Source organism: Aplidium turbinatum, chromosome 16 (assembly GCF_918807975.1).
Source record: "Aplidium turbinatum chromosome 16, kaAplTurb1.1, whole genome shotgun sequence".
In the NCBI taxonomy this organism is placed as follows: domain Eukaryota; kingdom Metazoa; phylum Chordata; class Ascidiacea; order Aplousobranchia; family Polyclinidae; genus Aplidium; species Aplidium turbinatum.
In genome coordinates this window covers 20,101,365-20,120,382 of record NC_137487.1, presented here as the reverse complement: position 1 = coordinate 20,120,382, position 19,018 = coordinate 20,101,365, and the positions used below count along the sequence as shown (strand labels likewise).

General features: G+C 37.3%; 1 protein-coding gene across 1 annotated transcript; it reads left to right on the top strand.

Annotated features, from left to right (window-relative positions):
• Nucleotides 1–1,821: 1,821 nt before the first annotated feature.
• Nucleotides 1,822–17,563, top strand: LOC145785873 (uncharacterized). The gene is made up of 4 exons (XM_082597578.1): nucleotides 1,822–1,961; nucleotides 2,149–2,248; nucleotides 3,763–3,829; nucleotides 12,440–17,563. The coding sequence occupies exons 1-4, from the start codon at nucleotides 1,822–1,824 to the stop codon at nucleotides 13,294–13,296; spliced, it is 1,164 nt and encodes a 387-aa protein (XP_082453704.1). The 3' UTR covers nucleotides 13,297–17,563.
• Nucleotides 17,564–19,018: the final 1,455 nt, after the last annotated feature.

Here is a 19,018-nt window from a genome sequence, read left to right as displayed (position 1 = left end):
ATGGTCTCCTGCAATTGTTTTCAACCCCCCAAGGCACAACCCATAAAAATGTTCTGCCCACGCCACTGATCAATGTATAAACAACAACAGATAATTTAAAGATAAAAGTAAATTTGTGATAAACAATTAGCTTTGTTGGTTAATATTGACAACCTTGAAATTGGAATGCGTTGAACCCATGGCGACTCGGTCGCTATGGTTGAATCATAGTTGAACGTTACCAATGGCCACTGCCACAAGAGAAAGGTTCTTTATAAATTATTATAATGAAATTATATAATTTATAAATTATACAATTTTATAATATATAAATTATAATGATAGGCCTAATGAAAGAATGTGATTAGGTTTCACTTAGCTTGTTCAATATTTATAACATGTAGCAAGGTGTATAGCCTACGGTGTTCTTTCCGTAGCATAAAACTTGAAGCAATATTTGATTTCATTTGATCCAAGTAAGATTGCAACAATAGACAAATGTTATTGCCCGACTTAAAAATAGTTTATAAAATGACTACAAATTGACTGCTATATAAAATGGCTACAAATTGTATCGGTAGCAATCTGAATCAAGTTGATTCTTCGATTTTAAAAATGCAACTACCATGTACTGTAGGCTATATACAACCATCACCAATCACCATATATATACAACCATCACCATATATATACAACCATCACCATACAAGATAAATCTCAACTGACCTGACATTGCAACACTTGCCTTTATGGTTTAAGAAGACCTACCTCGCATCAAAGAAGATGGTTTTAGTTGTAACAGCTGAGGAATTATTCAAAGTACCAACAGGCTCCTTCAGTTTGGCTCTAACTAAGTTACATGTTTGACTTGACGAAAAATATTTTTCTTCTAACTAACATGGCCACCTGGAGATGCGGCCTGATTTGTCACATTTTGCAGATTTTGATTACAGCTACTGCTAGTGCTTGACTGACATTTTCTGAGATTTTTTAACTTTTTGCTGTCTCCTAATGATATAAAAGCTTTTTGTTGCTTTGGGGAAGCAGTAGCCATGGCCACCTGGAGATGCGGCCTGATTTGTCACATTTTGCAGATTTTGATTACAGCTACTGCTAGTGCTTGACTGATAGTTTTTGAGATGTTTTTACTTTTTGCGGTTTCCTAATGACATAAAACTTTTTTGTTGCCTTGGGGAAGCAGTAGCAAATGAGAAAAAGTAAGTTGAAAAACGCAAAATCAGACTGTTATTGAAAATTAACAGTCTGACTAAAATCTTCGAAATCAAATTTTCTTTGTTTTTCAACATGTGACAATGTTAAAACCTATTGTGTCGTCTGGAGAAAAGAATAAAGAAAGCGTAAAAATCTAATTTTTAGAAAAATTTATATAAAGCTTTGCCCAAAGTTAGAAAAACCTGGAAACTTCTGCAAAAAGTGACAAATCAGGCCGTATCTTTAGGTGGCCATGCAGTAGCAAATGAGAAAAATTAAGTTGTAAAACGTTAAATCAGACTGTTATTGAAAAATTAACATTCTGACTAAAATCTTCGAAATAAAATTGTCTTTGTTTTTCAACATCTGGGGATGTTAAAACCTATTGTGTCATCTGAGGAAAACAGTAAAGAAAGCGTAAAAATATAATTTTTGGAAAAATTTATTTAAACATTCGCCAAAAATTAGCAAGATCTGGAAAATTCTGCAAAATGTGACAAATCAGGCGTATTTTTAGGTAGCCATGTAACTAATCAAAATTACTTTTATATAGATTAAGTAAGCTAATTTATTTAAGATTATTTAAGTTAACAACGCTAACAACCGATTAATTTACAAGAATAACGTAAAATGACTGAAAACCTTGCCGATGAATTCCAATGTCCGATATGCATCGAGACTTTGCAGAGGCCCATTCGTATTTTGGCGTGTGGACATAATTTCTGCCACGGATGTCTAGCTAGATTCTGTCAGAGCAATCGAGATAAAAGGTAATTAGAAAATTGCTGATAAAGTTATGTATTTTAGTTCACATAACAACGTAAACGAGGATCAATAGAACTTCTTGTAGCTTTTAAATATCCATCATCATCATCTGTCGCTTTGCATCTTGTGGTAAGTGCAAATAGATCTAACATTTCAAAACACAAAACTTAAATTTCATATCCACCATTGCAGATGTCCAACTTGTAGAAGTCCCATTGCATTTCCTGGCAACGGAGTGGATGGAATGTCCCGAAACATCACTTTGGAAAACGTTATTGAGAGATTAGGAAAAGTAAGTGGCTGAACATTTGAAATTAGAAATGTCCGAGACAATGTCTTGGTCTAAACCAGTGGTTCCCAACCTTTTTTTGGTTGTTACCCTAATCTCCACCCTGAAGTGAGCCAATTACCCCCACGATCAATTTTCAAAAACAAAAGTGTTTATTGCTATGTATTTCAAAAGGCTAACTATGACAATCAAAATGCAATACAAAACTGAATACAAGATAACAATGCATGGTAAACATTCAATGTGAAGGTTGGGCTTGGACTTCAGCCGCCAGCTTTGTGATCCTGGGCTTTGTGGTACTGAGGGCGATTCTTAATTGTGTCGCTTTCGACATCCAGGCGATTGCGCTTCTTTGTCTTCATTCCCAAGACAGTTGAAAACCTTGTTCACAGCGATACGTTGTTGAAAAAGATATCAGGAAATTTAATGCCCGTTTCGCTAATGTTGGTGCGTCCTGGATTCTGTTAAACCAGAAGGGTTCTAATCCTTTCCCCTTGAAATCAAGTTTCAACGCTTCGTTCATTCGGTGAGTGATAAATTCTTTTTTGGCCGGAAAGTCGTCATCATCCACCTGGCTGTCATCACATTTAAAGGGCTCAGTGCACCATTGGGGACTAGCCGTGTCCAAATTCGGATAGTAGTTGTCCATCTTCTTGGCTAACTGGCCTAAGTGGTCAGGTATGTCCTCCTTCAACGCCGCTGTCAACTCAAGTCCATTGCCTCCGAGATACATGTCAAGCGTCTGAAACTGCGCACTGTGCCTCTTCCAACTCGCTTGTTCCAAAATTTAAACTTCGCGATAAATGCTGCTACTGCTACTTTGGTGTCGATCGCAGTTACATTCTTGCCTTGAATTAAAAGATTGCCTTTGTTCAATTTACCAATCAGCCAGGTAGCACAGCTAGGAAATCCACTGTTGGTTAGAGAAGTAGTCAGCCAAGTCCGGCTTCTTTTCTGTAAGAAAAACATGGACAGCCTCACGAAGTTCGAGTATGCGGGTTTATCACTTTGCCACGAGACAGCCATCGTACTTCTGTGTGGTAAGGCCTACAGTAATGCTTCGTATATTTCATCCATCTTCTTTCACAGTTCCTTGAAAAGACAGCTATTCAATTCTTTCGCTTTTATAAAGTTCACAACCTTCACTGTTTCTAAATCAGGTCTCATTACCCCCCAAAAACAGGCAAATTACCCACCGGGGTAATTTACCCCCAGGTTGGGAACCACTGGTCTAAACTCTAAACCAAGCGAATTTGTGACCGAAATGAAACAGAATATGAAAAGAGTTTTAAAATAATAACAAATCGTTAGCTTAAACAAATAATTTCAAACGAAGCAAAATAGCCAGTGAAGGTTGTTCCTCTGTCTTCGAATTGAATAAATCACCTTGCAGCCACATTGGTATTTAGTTTGGTAAACGCTGCAATAGTTGAGTTAACCAAATCAATCATTCGACTTATGTTTGAGGCTTTGTATTAAGATATGCAGTTTGCAAAGTGAATGAACTTTATTTTTAGATGAAAGTTATTTCACAACCTGCTAAGATAGAAGATTGCATTCCTTCAACCATGAAACAATTACGAAGTAAGCAACACAAACACTGTCTTGTTATGTAATGTCGAGTTACTGAAATAGAGTTGTCCTTACTTTTAGCTGTATAAATGAGGCACGAGCTGATAGGTACTTAAATATAAAAAGTTTTGTATAAGCAATGAAGGAAAGGCGCAAACTCTGGAGACAGACACAGCCGCAAACTCTGGAGCGGTGTCGAATCGACGTCCTTTGCGAACGTCGCGCAAACGTTCTCACCACTTACCCATGCAGCCGCTACATTACTATAACTTGTTTGTACTTAATTAGAGTTTTAGAATGTTAAAAATGTTCACTAAACATTCAGACAACTGGTAATAGGATAATAGTTTATATTCTAGTAGCCTAACCAAAAATATGGTATTTGTGGTTCCACATGCTCTGTAGTCGAATTCAAAATGAAAGCTTGTGTGTTGCAGAGTTGTGATTGTTCCTATTTCGACAAAAAGCAGTAATTGCACAAAATACAAATTTTGTTTGATTCTGTATCAATATATTAGTTTTGTAAGACCAAAAGAATCTAAACCAAACACAAACATTAAGTGGCTAGAAGCCTGGAATGACCCTAAGCATAGGTCAAGCTAGAACAAAAATATCAAGTAATAAACGAAAATGCTGCACGAAAAAATTTTAAGTGTAGCTTCTAAATGAAATATTAACAAGTTTAGACCACCTAGTGCCTACTTTAGTTGTTAACTCAAATAATTTAAAATAAAATTTATCAATGCGAGGTTCTTTCGTTCGATGGGCTTGTCCAATAGGCTATAGCGCTGTGCCGGCAAATTTAATTTTTTTCTGAAAAAGGACAACCTAAATGTAATACTCAGTCAATAAAGTACTTTTAGTACAAAATGTACGACTAAAATGAGCGATTGTTTGATCAAAGCAACAACCAAAACGAATACAAACTGTGCTTCACTACTATGCACTTAGCTCGTGAAGTGCTTTGTTTTCCACGTCACGTTTCATTGACTGGCTGCGGGAAAGATCTTTTGAGTTCGGTCCATGCCTGGATGTTGTCATGTCATCTACTCGATGGTGTGTCTCTTTTTCTTTTGCCCTTAACATTTACCTTCAATGCAGATTTTTCTGGCTCCGTATTTTGATCTTTTAGTATGGCCGAAAAGTTTTAAAATTTTTGATTTTATTCTCTCGGGGTGTGCGCTTGAGCAACGCACGTTAATGACTGCTCTCCAGTCAGCGGAATCTAATGGATGGAATAGTTCCCCAGCAACAAGACTTCAACAATCGGAAACTTCACTCTGTCGGAAACTTCCCTTCAACAATCGGAAACTTCACTCTGTCAATCTCGGTGACCGGGCCTGAGTCAGTGATTCAAAGCCTCTACAAGTATGCGAAACTGCCAGGATTAAGCTCTGCAAGAAGCTTTCCCAGTCCGAGGATAAAGATTCAATCAATCAATCAATCAATCAATCAATTGTTGCTGCAATTGGGTGTAGCTTTGTTAAAGTCAGTAAGTTTTCTGCTTTTCATGTGATCAAGTAGCCCTTTTGTTGGTCATGCTTCTCATGATGTAATTTTTGAAAGTTGCGAGTTTTTTAATTGTTACAGAGGGCCAATTTATTCATTCCAATCTGTATAGCACGACTGGTGAAATGTAAGTGTTGAAAATTTTTGATTTTAGTTTGATTGGGAGTCTATTGGAGGTTAAGATCTTTTTATTCTTTTCAAATGCTGCCCAGCCTAGACCGATTCGGTGTTGTACTGCAGTTTTCTCCATCGTTGGTCGAGAATAGTTTGTGGCCAAGATATACGAATTTTGACACTTGCTCTATTTGCTTTCCGTATACAGCGAGATTGAGTGAGCTGTCAATTGTATCGGTTGTCATACATTTGGTTTTGGACACCAGCATTTTTTGACAAATTATTGAGGAATTCTTGTATTTTCTGTTTAGAGTTCAGTTCAGTTCAGTTGTTTTTTTATTTCTGACCAGCATATCAAAACAATACACATCAACATAGCAAAGGTCAAGAAAAAAGTAGAAGCGACAAAACGCGAACGTTAAAACGTGCTTGTGATCGAAGTAAGTTATTGAGTTGAAAAAAATTTGGCACGGTCGCAACACCTTCAGAAAAATTTAAGATATAAAGGGAAAATAAAAAAATAAAAAATGTTACAAAACAAATAAACATATATAGGCTATAACTTTATTAGCCTACATAACTTTAGCTGATATATTGAAGATTTGTATGGACAGTTGCTATGAAGATCGGCCATGGTGCGTTATCAAGAGTGCTGATGGTCGTAAGGGGAACACGTCTTGATGCGTTTAGCTCATAGCAAAGAGCAAGGCAGGCAAAGAAAACCCCACAAAGAAATCCTACCACGGGCAAAGCCATTTCAAGCGCAACGCACCATAGGCCTTGCACGACTCACAAAATAGATAGGCTATAACTTGACGACATGAAACAATGACAAAAAACAAATAAAACAAACTAGCAAAAAACAACATCATCATCTTGCGGAAATTCAATTATACCCAGGGAAGTTATGTCTTAAAGATATCAAGCGTGCTTTGATAAAAGTTGCGTTGATAAAGCGATAATTTTAGACCCCTGTCAGCTAAACTCGCCACTTCCACACCGATCCAACGTTGGCTAACGTTGAATTAATGCAAAAATGACAGTCATCGTCAGCTGGGATGTAGTAGTGGTATGTCCCAGTAATATGATAAATTTGGGTTACCGTATGTTTTACACGTTAAACCATATTAAAGTGACAAAAAATTATCCAATTTGGCATATTACGTTTAAAAAAAAATAGATAAACAATCAGACAATAGCATGACGATCCAGTCCAAGATATTGAAATAAAACAACTGGTTGGAGCACATGGCCACCGCTTCACCGAAAGATGGAGATTGGTCAAAAAGGATGGAAAAACTTCTGCAGACTCTGTAGAACTTCTGTGGACAAAAAACACAAGAATCAGAAGGCCAGTAGGAGTGCTTACAATCTTACTATTTTGCTAATAAATCTACACACATTGGCTAATCATTGCTGGGCAATAAAAAAAAATATATATATATTAGTATGTTTGGTGCATGATGTAATACTTAGATGGGATTATTTCAAGGAAGATTTAGCTTGTTTATTTTTGATTTAAAGCCTTTTACAGTTTTACATTCATTTCTTATAGTAGTTGAAAGCTTGTTCCAAACTGTTGGCCCCGTGTACCGTATTGATTGTTTGCAAGTGTTAATTCTGCAATATATCGGAATATAAGGAGAATTACTTCTTGTTGTTAGGCTACTTGATTGTTTACATATAAGTAGCCTATATCATTGAATGTTGTGGGAAGCAGCTTTTTTGAATATTTAAACATGAAAGTTGCAATCTCTGTAGTTTTCATGTGGTTAATTGACTTTAAATTATTGAGTTCCATTACATCTTTTATGCTTTCTCTGCGGTCAATGTCAAATACAGTACGAAGAAAGTTATTGCATGTACGTTGTAGCTTTTGCAATGTAGTTTTGTTTTCATGACACCACGTTGAGATACAATAATAATATCTGACTCTCAACTAGAGAATGGTAAATGGAGAGAAGTGCTTTTTTGTTTAGGAAAGGCTTAATTTTTTTTGTCACGCAGAGTGTTGATCTTATTTTTTTGAAGCAAGATTTCCATATGAGATTTCTAAGACAAATGCTCGTTTACAATTATTCCCAGAAACTTTATTGAGGCAACTTGTTCTATGTTGCTTTTTCGAATATTCAAGGGTGGGTGGTATGATAGTGTCGTGCTTCCTTGACTTGAAAATAATATATGTTTGGTTTTGGTGACATTTAGAGACAATCGATTTGTTGATAGCCATTGATCTATGCATACAAGCTCTTGATTTGCCGTATCATATACCGTAGAAACGGTTTTATTTTTATATATAATGGTGGTGTCATCTGCAAACATAATTGCAGTTCCGTGTTGAAGGCAGTTAGGAAAGTCATTTACATAAATCAGGAATAGAAGAGGGCCTAAGATAGACCCTTGTGGGACACCCAATGTTGTTGTTGATGTTGTTGATTATGATCATGTCGTCTGCAAAGCTTTGGTTAGATAGCACGTGACCGCCAATCGTGAATCCACTTGTACTTTCATCTTTTGTCTCTGAAACTATTGCAGCAGCTGCGATGCAAAGCAGGATAGTGGACAGCACATCTCCTTGTTTAACACTTTTTAGGACATCGATCGATCTCGTTGTTCCAATGTTTGTTTTGATCAGTGCTTTTGAATTGTCGTAGGTTGCTTAAGGTTGATGTATCTTTTGTTGATGAAAATTTTATCCAAAAGTTGTCCGAGGTAGGCCTAAGGCAGTTTAACGCTGTCAAAGGCCCTTTTGAAGTCACCGAAGATTATATAAAATGGGTTGTTGAATTCGATTTACCTTTCTAATTTGCTCTAAAGCTAGGATTTGTTCGATTGTTCCTCTTCCTGGTTAGTAAGCTGCTTGTGTTTGGGGGAAGGTTGCATATTAATCATTTTTACTTGTGTAGCAATCATAGTGATAAAGAGTTTATAGATATGGCTGAGTAGACTGCTTGGACTGTAGGCTAGTTGCTGCAATCGAGTCTAGTGCCTTTCTTGTAGATTACAATTATTAGAGCTTCTTTAAAATTTATCTTTTTCGTCGTTAAAATAGAGTCAAAAAGGTGAAGCAGTGCCGGTCTTTGGGGTGTGCAAACCATGCGATCGCACAGGGCCCGCAAATTAGGGGGCCCGCAATTTACTCAGAAAATGCAGTAATTTTTGTCATTTCCAATGAAAAAATTCAACAAGTGAAATCAACAAAGGAATTCGCAACAAGAAAACATAGAGACTCAACGAGTGCAACCTATTTCGTTCCCTGAACATTTCATACCCTGAAAAGATCGAGACAAAAATAACAGAGCCGAAGTCGCTGATCGGAGTTGCCGCAAACATTTCAGAATTTCTCTATCTTTTCAGGGGACGAAATAGGTCGAAATTTGATTTTGCTACACGATTTCAGGGTACGAAATCGGGGTACGAAGTTTTCAGGGGACGAAATAGGTTACATCTAGACTCAACATAGATAAAGGTCCCATACTCAGATACTGAGCTTTGGGGAATGAGAAAATAAGGTTCTCATTATAAGTTACTAAGCCTTCGGAGAGTAGGGTGGCCAGTTCCTTTCTTTCGGCCGCCTTTACTTCAGCAACTACGCCCACCCAATTTATTACACCCTGGGTAGAAGTGAGCGGTGTTTTTCAACAACCAGCTGAAGCCGGGAGTCGAACCAGGTTTGCATAATTGGAAAGCCAACGCCTTATCCGTTGCGCCAACATAGAGACATAGCTTTATTTTCGAAAATTGTCAAAGAAAGCATGATATCATCCTTTTGCTATGCCACCGGATAGCACCGTTTTACAGTAATATTCATACGAAAATTTTTGTTGAACATGCTCGCAGAATGCCCCAAATTCAAATTAATTTTTTTAAATTTTCTGGGGGAAATTTTGAAAATGGAGGAGGCTCCCCACACCCCCCGCCGCTGGGTGTCGCCTTTGGCGAACACGCCGTCAGGCTTCGCCCACCGACCGTCAAACCACCACCCCTCCCCTTTCAAAATACCTAGCTACGCTACTGAATTGGGTCATTGGGGCCCACAAAGCATATTCCGCACAGAGCCCGAAATACCCTAACACTGGCACCGATTAGAGGTTCACTTCCTACTTTGAAATATTACGAATAAATGCCCTTTTTAGGCTACCTGGACATTTCTCACACTTTAAATTATTTATAGCATTAGATATTTCTCTTAGGATAGATGGGATTTTGTCAGAGGTAGAGTCCTCGATATGTGTCTGTTGTGAATTGTCGTGATGGAGTTTTTCGTAGAATTTCGTCTAACGTTCGAGGATACAGCTTTGCTGGTGAGGATGTTTCCATTCGTATCTTTAATTCCCCAACTGATATTGTTAAGTTTTGCCTTTAGTTTCTTTGTGGCAACGTAATAGATTTTGTGTGGTGGTAGGGTGTTGAGCGCATCTTTTCTATTGTCTAATTGATTTATTTGGTCTGTTTTCACGAGTTTTTGCTTTAGCAATTTGGTATAGAGTGCGTGAAGATCCATGTTCTTTTCTAATATTTTCTTTGGATTTGATGGGTATGCTACTATTGAGAGAATCCGTTTCGGAGAATCCGACTTGGAGAAATCTCTAATCGAAGACAGCCTTTTTCGGAGAAAGCCTTTTTGGGAGAAAAATATTTGTTTTACATCAAAACAACTTTTTCACAAAAAGATGCCATAAGTTAATTCAATACAGTCAAAGAATTTTTGACGTCAACAAAACTTTTGAATGTAATGTAAAGGCAAATCAAACGTGGTAGCCTATAGATTTCATCGAAAGGAAATATGTTTGCAACCGCCTACCCTAATTGGTCAAGTTCAACTTCGGTACGGTAGCATAGCTCCGCGCCAGAAAAAATTGTCATTTTTACATCGTTTCAACTTCGCTAAACGTTGAAATCGCGTACAAAAGGGAACTTTTGCTGACCAGGTATAGGTTGTAACTGAGAAACATTTACAAAAGCCATTCGATTTGTCAAAGAACCTAATTAGCCCAACAATTCGTATTTACATTGATTCTATGTCTGAATACGTTGAATCACCCAGTTGGTCTATCGTTTTTCTTTACATTAATTTCACGTCTGAACAGGTTGATTCAATGTGAAAAAAGCTGTTTTGCTGACTGGCGCGACGCGCTTGTAAATGCAATGGTCCTTTCGCCGATCAATTGCAACACCGATTTGCTCCAAACTTCCAAAGTGCGTTTGAATAGTTTCAATTTTATGTGAACAAACAGTTTAATTTAATAGTTCAAACATTTTTCGCTAAATTTCAATTCAATTTATTTTTCTTTGAGATTCTCTAAATAAACAGGGCGTCGTTGGATTTACAGAAGGCGTCGTTAGATTTACAGAAGGCGTCGTTGGATTTTCAAAAAATCTCCGAAAAGGGTTTTCTCCGAAAAAGACTGTCTCCAAATCGGAATTTCTCCGAATCGGATTTTCCGAAATGGCCCGTTCCGGGATTTGATTGCTTCTTTAGTTTTTTGCGACATCCATTTCGATAGATCTTGTTTTGTTGTACTAGGAAGAATAGCTTTTAACGCTTTTTGCTTGTTTTAAACTGGCATATATGTTGTGTAGACCTACTTGAAAATGTTCAGCGACTTCTGGTTGTTTTAATTGGTTAAGGTAGGGTTTCTGAATTCGTTTCCGTTTCTGAAGCCATATGAACTGAAGGTTATTCTAAACTTTGTACGTATCACTTTATGGTCTGATAAGTCGGAAATGTTCAAGGTAGAGCTGTCCAAGGCATTTAAGTTGGAGGATGAGATACCAGCTACAGGCCCGTAGCCAGCCGGGGGCCAGGGGGGGGCTCGCCTCCCCTGGCAAAATCCCAACATTCTCGAGCAACAGCTACAATTATAATGATTCAATTTTTTGGCCCCTCCTGAAAAAAAGTTGGTCTCCCCTTGCTCTGCGGTCTGGCTACGGCCCTGACCAGATAGGAAAAAGTCTATTTGTTTGTTGTCTTGCCGTCAGGAGAAATCCAAGTAAACAACATTTTATTTACACAGAATTTGCTTAGATGGTCTAGTAATACGTCTGTACTGTTTCCGGTAGACAAAGAGTATTTTCCAAGCGATGATAATGAAAAGGTGATCTCTTTTTGGTACATTGTCAATAATAGCTTGAATTGTTTCATATACAGTAGTTCTTAGACTTCCTCATCGTTGTGAGATGAGATAGAGAAGTATGAGGACTATGAGGACATGTATGTATGAGGACATGAGAATCATGTATGAGGACTAGTTTTGAAAAAAATTTCTGAAAGCGTAACACAGCAAGTTTGTCAGATATTGGTTGGTATCCTTCCACAAAGGAAACATAGGATTTGTGCACCAGAAAGCCAACTGCGTTAGATCGAGAGATTTCATTGCTTGAAAGAAACAATCTGTGGCTGGAGGTGGCATGAGTTATGATTTGGCTTTTCAGCAGTTTAGTTTCGGCTATACCGATCACATCCCAATTCACATTTTTGAGTTCATGAATCATTGTTCCGAGTGCATCATTGTTTAAGTCATTGATTGTTCTTGGATTGTATGTGCAATTTTGCATGGGTTGTAAACTTGTTTATTTTTCTTGTTTTTTCTTCTATTCATTTGATTTAAACTAGCCCGAGACTGCTGATGTAAACCCCTGGTCGTATCTGGTCGTCGTGCGAGGATCCGGAGGTGACCTCCTCTAAGTTGCGATGCTATTAGTTGACATTCCATGTGATTTTACAAGCCGTACGACTTCCATGCTGGCTCAATGCAGGTTGGAAGAGAGTGATTGATTTATGTCACTGTCATTAGGAGATTGTCTTAAGAGACTAGAGTGACTACGTTTTGCCTGGCCTCTACCTTTCGACCAACCTGGCTTGGTTGGCCCTTCCAGGAGCAGATGCTCTCGCCAATAGCCTACAGTTCTAGTAGTTATTGAAGCACGGAAACCACGTTAAGGTAGTAGTCCAAGAGAGAGAGAGTTGATAGTTGCTTTATTTTCTTTGTTTGACAGATTCAGCAGCGACCTATCAGCAACAAAACAACTTTCAAAAAGCGGTGGAAACCCTGCAAATAATCATCGACCATGTCAAAGGATGGGACAAGTTGCAACCAAGCATCGACCAAGCGGAATGCTTGTTGAGTTTGGAAAACATTCCAGAAGCTGAAGTTGCTTGTGTTGCGATTGCATCCATTGTTGATGCAAATCAATCGTCACACTTGACCTATCAATCACGTGACGTTTATGATGAGAATATTAAAAAATTAATTTCAAGCTTTATTGATGTGAAAGAATTCGATTGCGCAATATCATTGGTTGGTTGTAGATTTCAATTTTTAAAGAACCATGATGTCGGAGAATGCAGGTTAATTAAGCTTGAAAATATTGGTGCGTTGATGGCGGAAATCTCTTTTAGTAGGTCAAAACAAAATAAACAAGAACAAATTAAAGACCAATATCCAATTATGGAGAAAATCCTCGACTTTATGCAGAAGATAAAAGATGCTGAATTGAATATTAAATGCAAATACGTTGCTTGGTTTTTGGTTAGCTTTGGTGCTTGTTGCATCGATGCAGCTGATTATGATAAATCAATCGCAAAAAACGAATCTGCAATCACATTGCTGAAGACAGTATTCGATGTGGAGGCAAGCCAATATTGGATGTTTGGAATCTGCCACAATAATACTGGAGTTGCGTTTAAAAATACTAACCAATTTTTTAAGGCAAAAATCTTCTTCACAAAAGCCATTGAAATCTACAACACAGCCAATGACTGGTTGAGTGTGGAAAAAAAATCAAGAGAAGTTTCTACATCTACAAATCACTTGAATGAAGTTGAAAGAAAAATTTTGCAAAATTTAAGTTAAAGTCATACTAAAGGAAAAGCCTGACTTGGCGATTTTCCACGTTCTTTGTGAAAACAACTTTGAAAAAAAATTTGGCCCCATTGCGGTCTGATCACCATTTCGCGCGTGCTTTTGTCTGAGCTTTCAAAACGGGAATGAGCTTGAGCATCGAAGCGTGCGATTATACAGGCTACGTCACCAGCGACTAGCAATCAGCTGATCGGGCAAGAGTTTTTACTGCGTGAGTTTCAAATGGCATATCTTGTTCTTCAAACAGTAAATCAGCCTCTTTTACACAGATTCAACGTATTCAGGCCTTCAATCAATGTAAAATGAAAATGTAAAAAAACAAGTTTTTGAAGGCAAATTCCACAAAGGCATGTGAAACGATTTCAGCTAGGCAATTCAGAAGGCGTGGAGTAATCAGCATTTTTTACATGGATTCAACGTGTCCATGCCTTGAATCAATGTGAAAATTCTTGGAACGCAACACGTCTGAACTTTCCAACCCAACGCGCGAAAAGACTTTTGATAATGCTACTGCTAGTCGCTGGTGACGTAATTCTCGAGCAGTTTTTCCACTTCTTGGTCATTTTGCAAAAAATAAAAAATAAATGAAACACTGGACTTAGCGCCTTGCCAGCGCCATTGAAACCAATTTTTTTTCATTAATTTTTTATGAAATGTATTCTTGAGTGTTCAGTTTACGCATTTTAATGCTTAATTCCCGTTTGAAAATTTCATTTAGTATGCCTTTAAAAGTTTTACGGGCATCTTTTTTGTTGAAATAAAAATTATATATAAACTCATTTTCATTTTTAATAGGAATTTTCAAGCTTAATTGTTGCGTAATTAATTGTACTGACTTGTTATGAAAATGTTTCTTTTTGAACTAAGCTACCAATGGTCCTAAAGCGGGTCCAAACTACGTTATTGATTACGTCATTGTTCCCTAGGCTACTATGTGCACAAGTGTCTGCAGTTATCGTGCCGTCTTACTTACTACTCGCTCTTTTTGTTACGAGCACTTCGCGAAGCAGAACCGCGCGAGAATTTGTAAATTGTAGGTGGCTAGACACAAAATCGAGAAAAAAAAACCCTAAAAGAAAAAATACTTTTTTTGAAAAGAAAATTTTCTTCTCTCGCTTTTTGTTGTATGTTACATTAGTTTGCCTTTAAACTCTCTTTTGCAAACATTATTTCATGTCATTGCGACGTCTCTCGTTGTTGAAACGATATCAAAATGGAGTTTAACTATCAGTGTTTCAAACATCTCTCTTGCTTTCATCATAAATCGAACAACAAAGCAATATTAATTAGGTTTATATATCACATGTCTCATAATATGTAGACTATCCAGTGTTCTACGTTGAAGTCGTCAATTTCACGGCGTCATTTGACGACGTCAACTTTTTGTAACCTCTGTTTATGTGATCACTCGTTGCTGTCAGTAATTTACTTTGAGCTTGTGTATTTGGCATGGACTTCTAAATAGTATCAGGACTGGAAACTCAGTTTACAACAGTAGGCCAAACAGTTGGTACAACAGTTGGCCAACAGCCAAGTAACAAACCCTGTTGGCCCACTGTTGGCCAACTGTTGTACCAACTGTTTGGCCTACTGTTGTAAACTGAGTTTCCAGTCCTATACTATTTAGAAGTCCATGGTATTTGGTAACAGCCTTGGTTCCTTCGGACACTGCATGCTTGGCCAATTCACCAGGAAGCAACAGACGGACATTATGTTACATTAGTTCGCCCTCAACTCTCTTTCGCAAACATTATTTCATGTCGTTGCGACGTCTCTCATTGGTGAAACGTTGTCAAAATGGAGTTTAAAACTCCATTAAAACTCCAGTTTCATTATAAGTATGGAATTTGATCAACTTGTTGCTGATGCATCATAATTTTTGTATACAACTTTCAAGCAACTTTAGTCACGCTTGAGTGATTGGGTAGACACTGTTCCAAGTCTACACTCATGTAACCACTCATCCGTGACGCAACTTTGACCGATTGTAAAAAATGGCTATATTTGGATTTTTCAAGTATATCATATGAAAGGTTTCAACGCATTCATTTCAATAGAAAAAAAAGTTTATTTGAGTTATCATACCAAAATAAGTAAAAGCGCAATCACAACATTTTTAAGGATTATTCATACGTTTTCAATTTGGTTATCAGGTTATACATTTCAGTTCAGTTTTGTTATTATTTCTGACTATCACAACAAAAAACAATATAGGTTAAACATAGCAGAGGTCTAGAAACAGGTAGAAGCGACACAACGCGGACGTTATAACGTGCATGATACCAAAGCAGGACATTCAGTTTAAAATGTGACATGGTGGCAACACTTAAAATAATTATGTTTAAAGTCATTAAAATTACGTTGAAACTACGAATGATCACAGTAAGTTGTAAAGCAAGACAACTAAATTCCTAAATATTTTCTTCTTACCTTCAATGTTGTTTTTGCTATTGCATGCTGGATTGCTGGTTCACCATTGAAGAAATGAAGTTCTTTAGTAAAACAGAAATAGATGGCTACTGTAACATCCCTTGAAATTATTATATGAACACATGCACAAAATATTATAATTTATTTAAATCAGACTGAAAGGTCCATGTTCGTAACATAACACCCAAAACAAAGTTGAACATCAAGAAGGTAATTATGATATCCCCCTAAACTGCAGTGGTTCCCAACCTTTTTGCTGTCACGGACCCCTTTAGACTAATTATTAATTCTGCGGACCCCTACCTAAATTTTGCCTGAAACTCAATTAACATAGGTTACTATTGACTATTGTAATAATTATGCTACTCAACTACTGTACTGTGTCATATTGCATTGCCGCTATGACTCCTGCGGCAAATATCAGGTTAAACAGTTGCTCAAATAAGAAAACGAATGAATTGTTCAAGAAATGTCAGCAGTATTTGAATATTAAGGTGACCCAAAGTGTCATGCCGAAACTTTTCAACGTAAGCAAATTTAATGAGAGGGCTGTTGTTGCCTTTCCTGAACTAAACGACTGAACTGTGCTTGAGTTTTTGACAATGCAACACGCATGTCATCTTCAACGTCCAGGCGCGATTTCGATGTTTAGTTTTTATTGTAACAAGAGCTGAGAATCCTGCCTCGCAAAGGTTAAGTGGTTATGAATCGTAACAAAACAATAATCGCTTGCATTGCCAAGAATGGGTAGGTTTGCAGTTCTGAGCACCAAAATTCTTTCACAGTTTTTGAATGAAATTCAATGCGTAATAACCCTTTTGATCTCAAATCAATTAGGTCATCTTTACTGAGATCGTCATCGCTAATGTTGCTCAAGTCATTGAAAAGTCTCCAAAAACGAGTCATTTTTTTCATTTTAAATTGGCAAGTAGTCAGTAGCGGGAGTGCGACTGAAAGAAATGTATTTCCGCTATTGCTATATTGAAAAAAAGTAGCGCCGCTACTGCAGCCGCTACTCCAACAAAAATGTAGTGGCGCTGCAAAAGTAGCGCGCTACTTCCCACCTCTGTGTAAAGATAATATGTTGCAGAGTGTGTTGTCAATGTAATTTAAAAAAAGTTGTGCAAAAAATTGTTTCAAGTTTATATTTGATCTGTTTTTGATGTTTGATCCGCAAAAAATTGTTTCATTTTTTATTTGCTTTTATCTTTACGTAAATAAATGTTACAACAACAAAACTTGATCGTTTCACCTAGATCTTGGCAAGCTCTTTTAGTCCAAGCATACTGTATCCCCATTCATCGCATTATGTTTATTCAGTACAGAAAAGGTCGACATTCCTTTTTGGATTTTAGTTCTCTGAAGTATAAAAATTTCTGTTGCTATTCATAAAAGTGCAGACTGGTACAAATCCTTCTTGACCGCAAAATATGAAAAAGAATGAAAAGCTTTGCATCGAGTTGTGCAAAAAATGCAAGCTTTGCAGTAAATGAAAATTAAATGTCAAATAGCCTACATGTGATCGCCAATTTGACTGAATTGATTTCATGTCGCCAAACTCATCCCTGCCATAAGTATTCTAAGTGGAATGCGATATATTACATTTATGAAAATTGTTGGGAAAATTGTGATCACCCACCTGGCGCAAGCGACGCAGCCAACAAAGGTGACGTCATTTTAGGAGGTGACGTCAAGTGCAGGAGCATGAATAAAATACAAATATTACATTACAGATTCTTCACAACAACGGTGCAACAATTGTTTTACATCGTTTTAACGTTATATTTGATCTTGTTTATGTTGTAAACATGTCTATATTTGTGTCAATAAACGCTACGACAACAAAACTTCTTTATTTAACTTAAATCTTGGCCAATTCGCCTTGACATGCCCACGTATGAGATTGTACATGCCCACGTACATTCCAGATTCCAAGCATGGAATAGTTTGGCAATGCATTAGAGTTGTGATATTCATTGCAAATATTATTCCACACATCCAAAGCAGTTTGAAACGTAACAAAACACAGGTCAACAGTTTAAAACCAACTCTTTGGTGCATGAAAAATGATAGTTTATAGGCTAAACTTGGGTCGCTGAGTTCGAAAATGAAGTCCGCTTTTGCCTATCAAATCTGTTTCTTCACTGCAGTCATCACACTTTAAAATGTGATGGCTGCAGTGAAAAAACTTTCCGTAACTTTTCGATGAAGCTCGGTAACTTGATGAAACTATCAGTATCAAATATCTTTTCGATACACTTCGTTTTTTTTGGAAGTGCCTTGATTTGGTTCCGAGGATCTTGTTGGTATCGGGCCTAAATTATCCTTTCAACGACTCTGCATACAAACATTTGTTCTGAACTGAGTTTTATGAAAGCAAATTTAAATATGCGGGACATAGCTCTCTCGTGATTTGTCACAACCTAATATCCGCCATTTTCAAGTTTTCGAGATAAACGACTTTTTGTGTTTGTAGCTGTAAAATTAACAAGGTAAAACACTCGAAGTTGACTTTTGGAGGGCTGGAGCGGACAACCAAACAAAATTTTTAAGAATGAAATTTGAGCCAGGTTTTTGTTTGTTTATTAAAATATGGCGTATATTTGGTTTTGCCAGATAACTAGTTATAAAAAAAAGTATTAGGTTTGTACGATAAAGCCTAATATATACTCTCGATGTTGACTTTAACCGCTGTATTGGCTTATTTAATGTTATGTTTTTGTATGATAAAGCCTCATATAAGCTAAATGTTGACTTTGACCACACTATGTTGGCTTTGTAAGCCTAAATCAAACCCAAAGTACCGGTAAGCCTCTGGATTTCTCCCAGAACTGTGTATCATTTCATGACTGTAATCTCTAGATGACTTTGCTGATATCACAAAAGCCTGCTAGGTTAAAGGCTATCGCTGACTCAAAATTAGTTGCTGGTAGCTTACTTAATAACCATGCCTTCATTTAAGGCAGAGGTGACGAACCTGCGGCCCGTCAAAGAGTTTTGTGAGGCCCGCAAAACGATTTGACAATCGCTCATGCATTAAAGACAAAAGACATCTCAAAGCTGTTTTATGCATTCACTGGTACACCTTTCCTTTGCTATTTTCTTGTCCTAAACACTAACTTTCAAGGTTTAGAGTTAGAAAATAGGAAAGCTATAAGGCAAAGTTGTTAAAACACTATTCACCAACTTCACCTTGTATTTTTGGTCGATTCCAATCTATGACGTCATCACCCCTGATTTAAGGCTACCGTACTACATTGGCTCATTGGCTACACAGCATCTG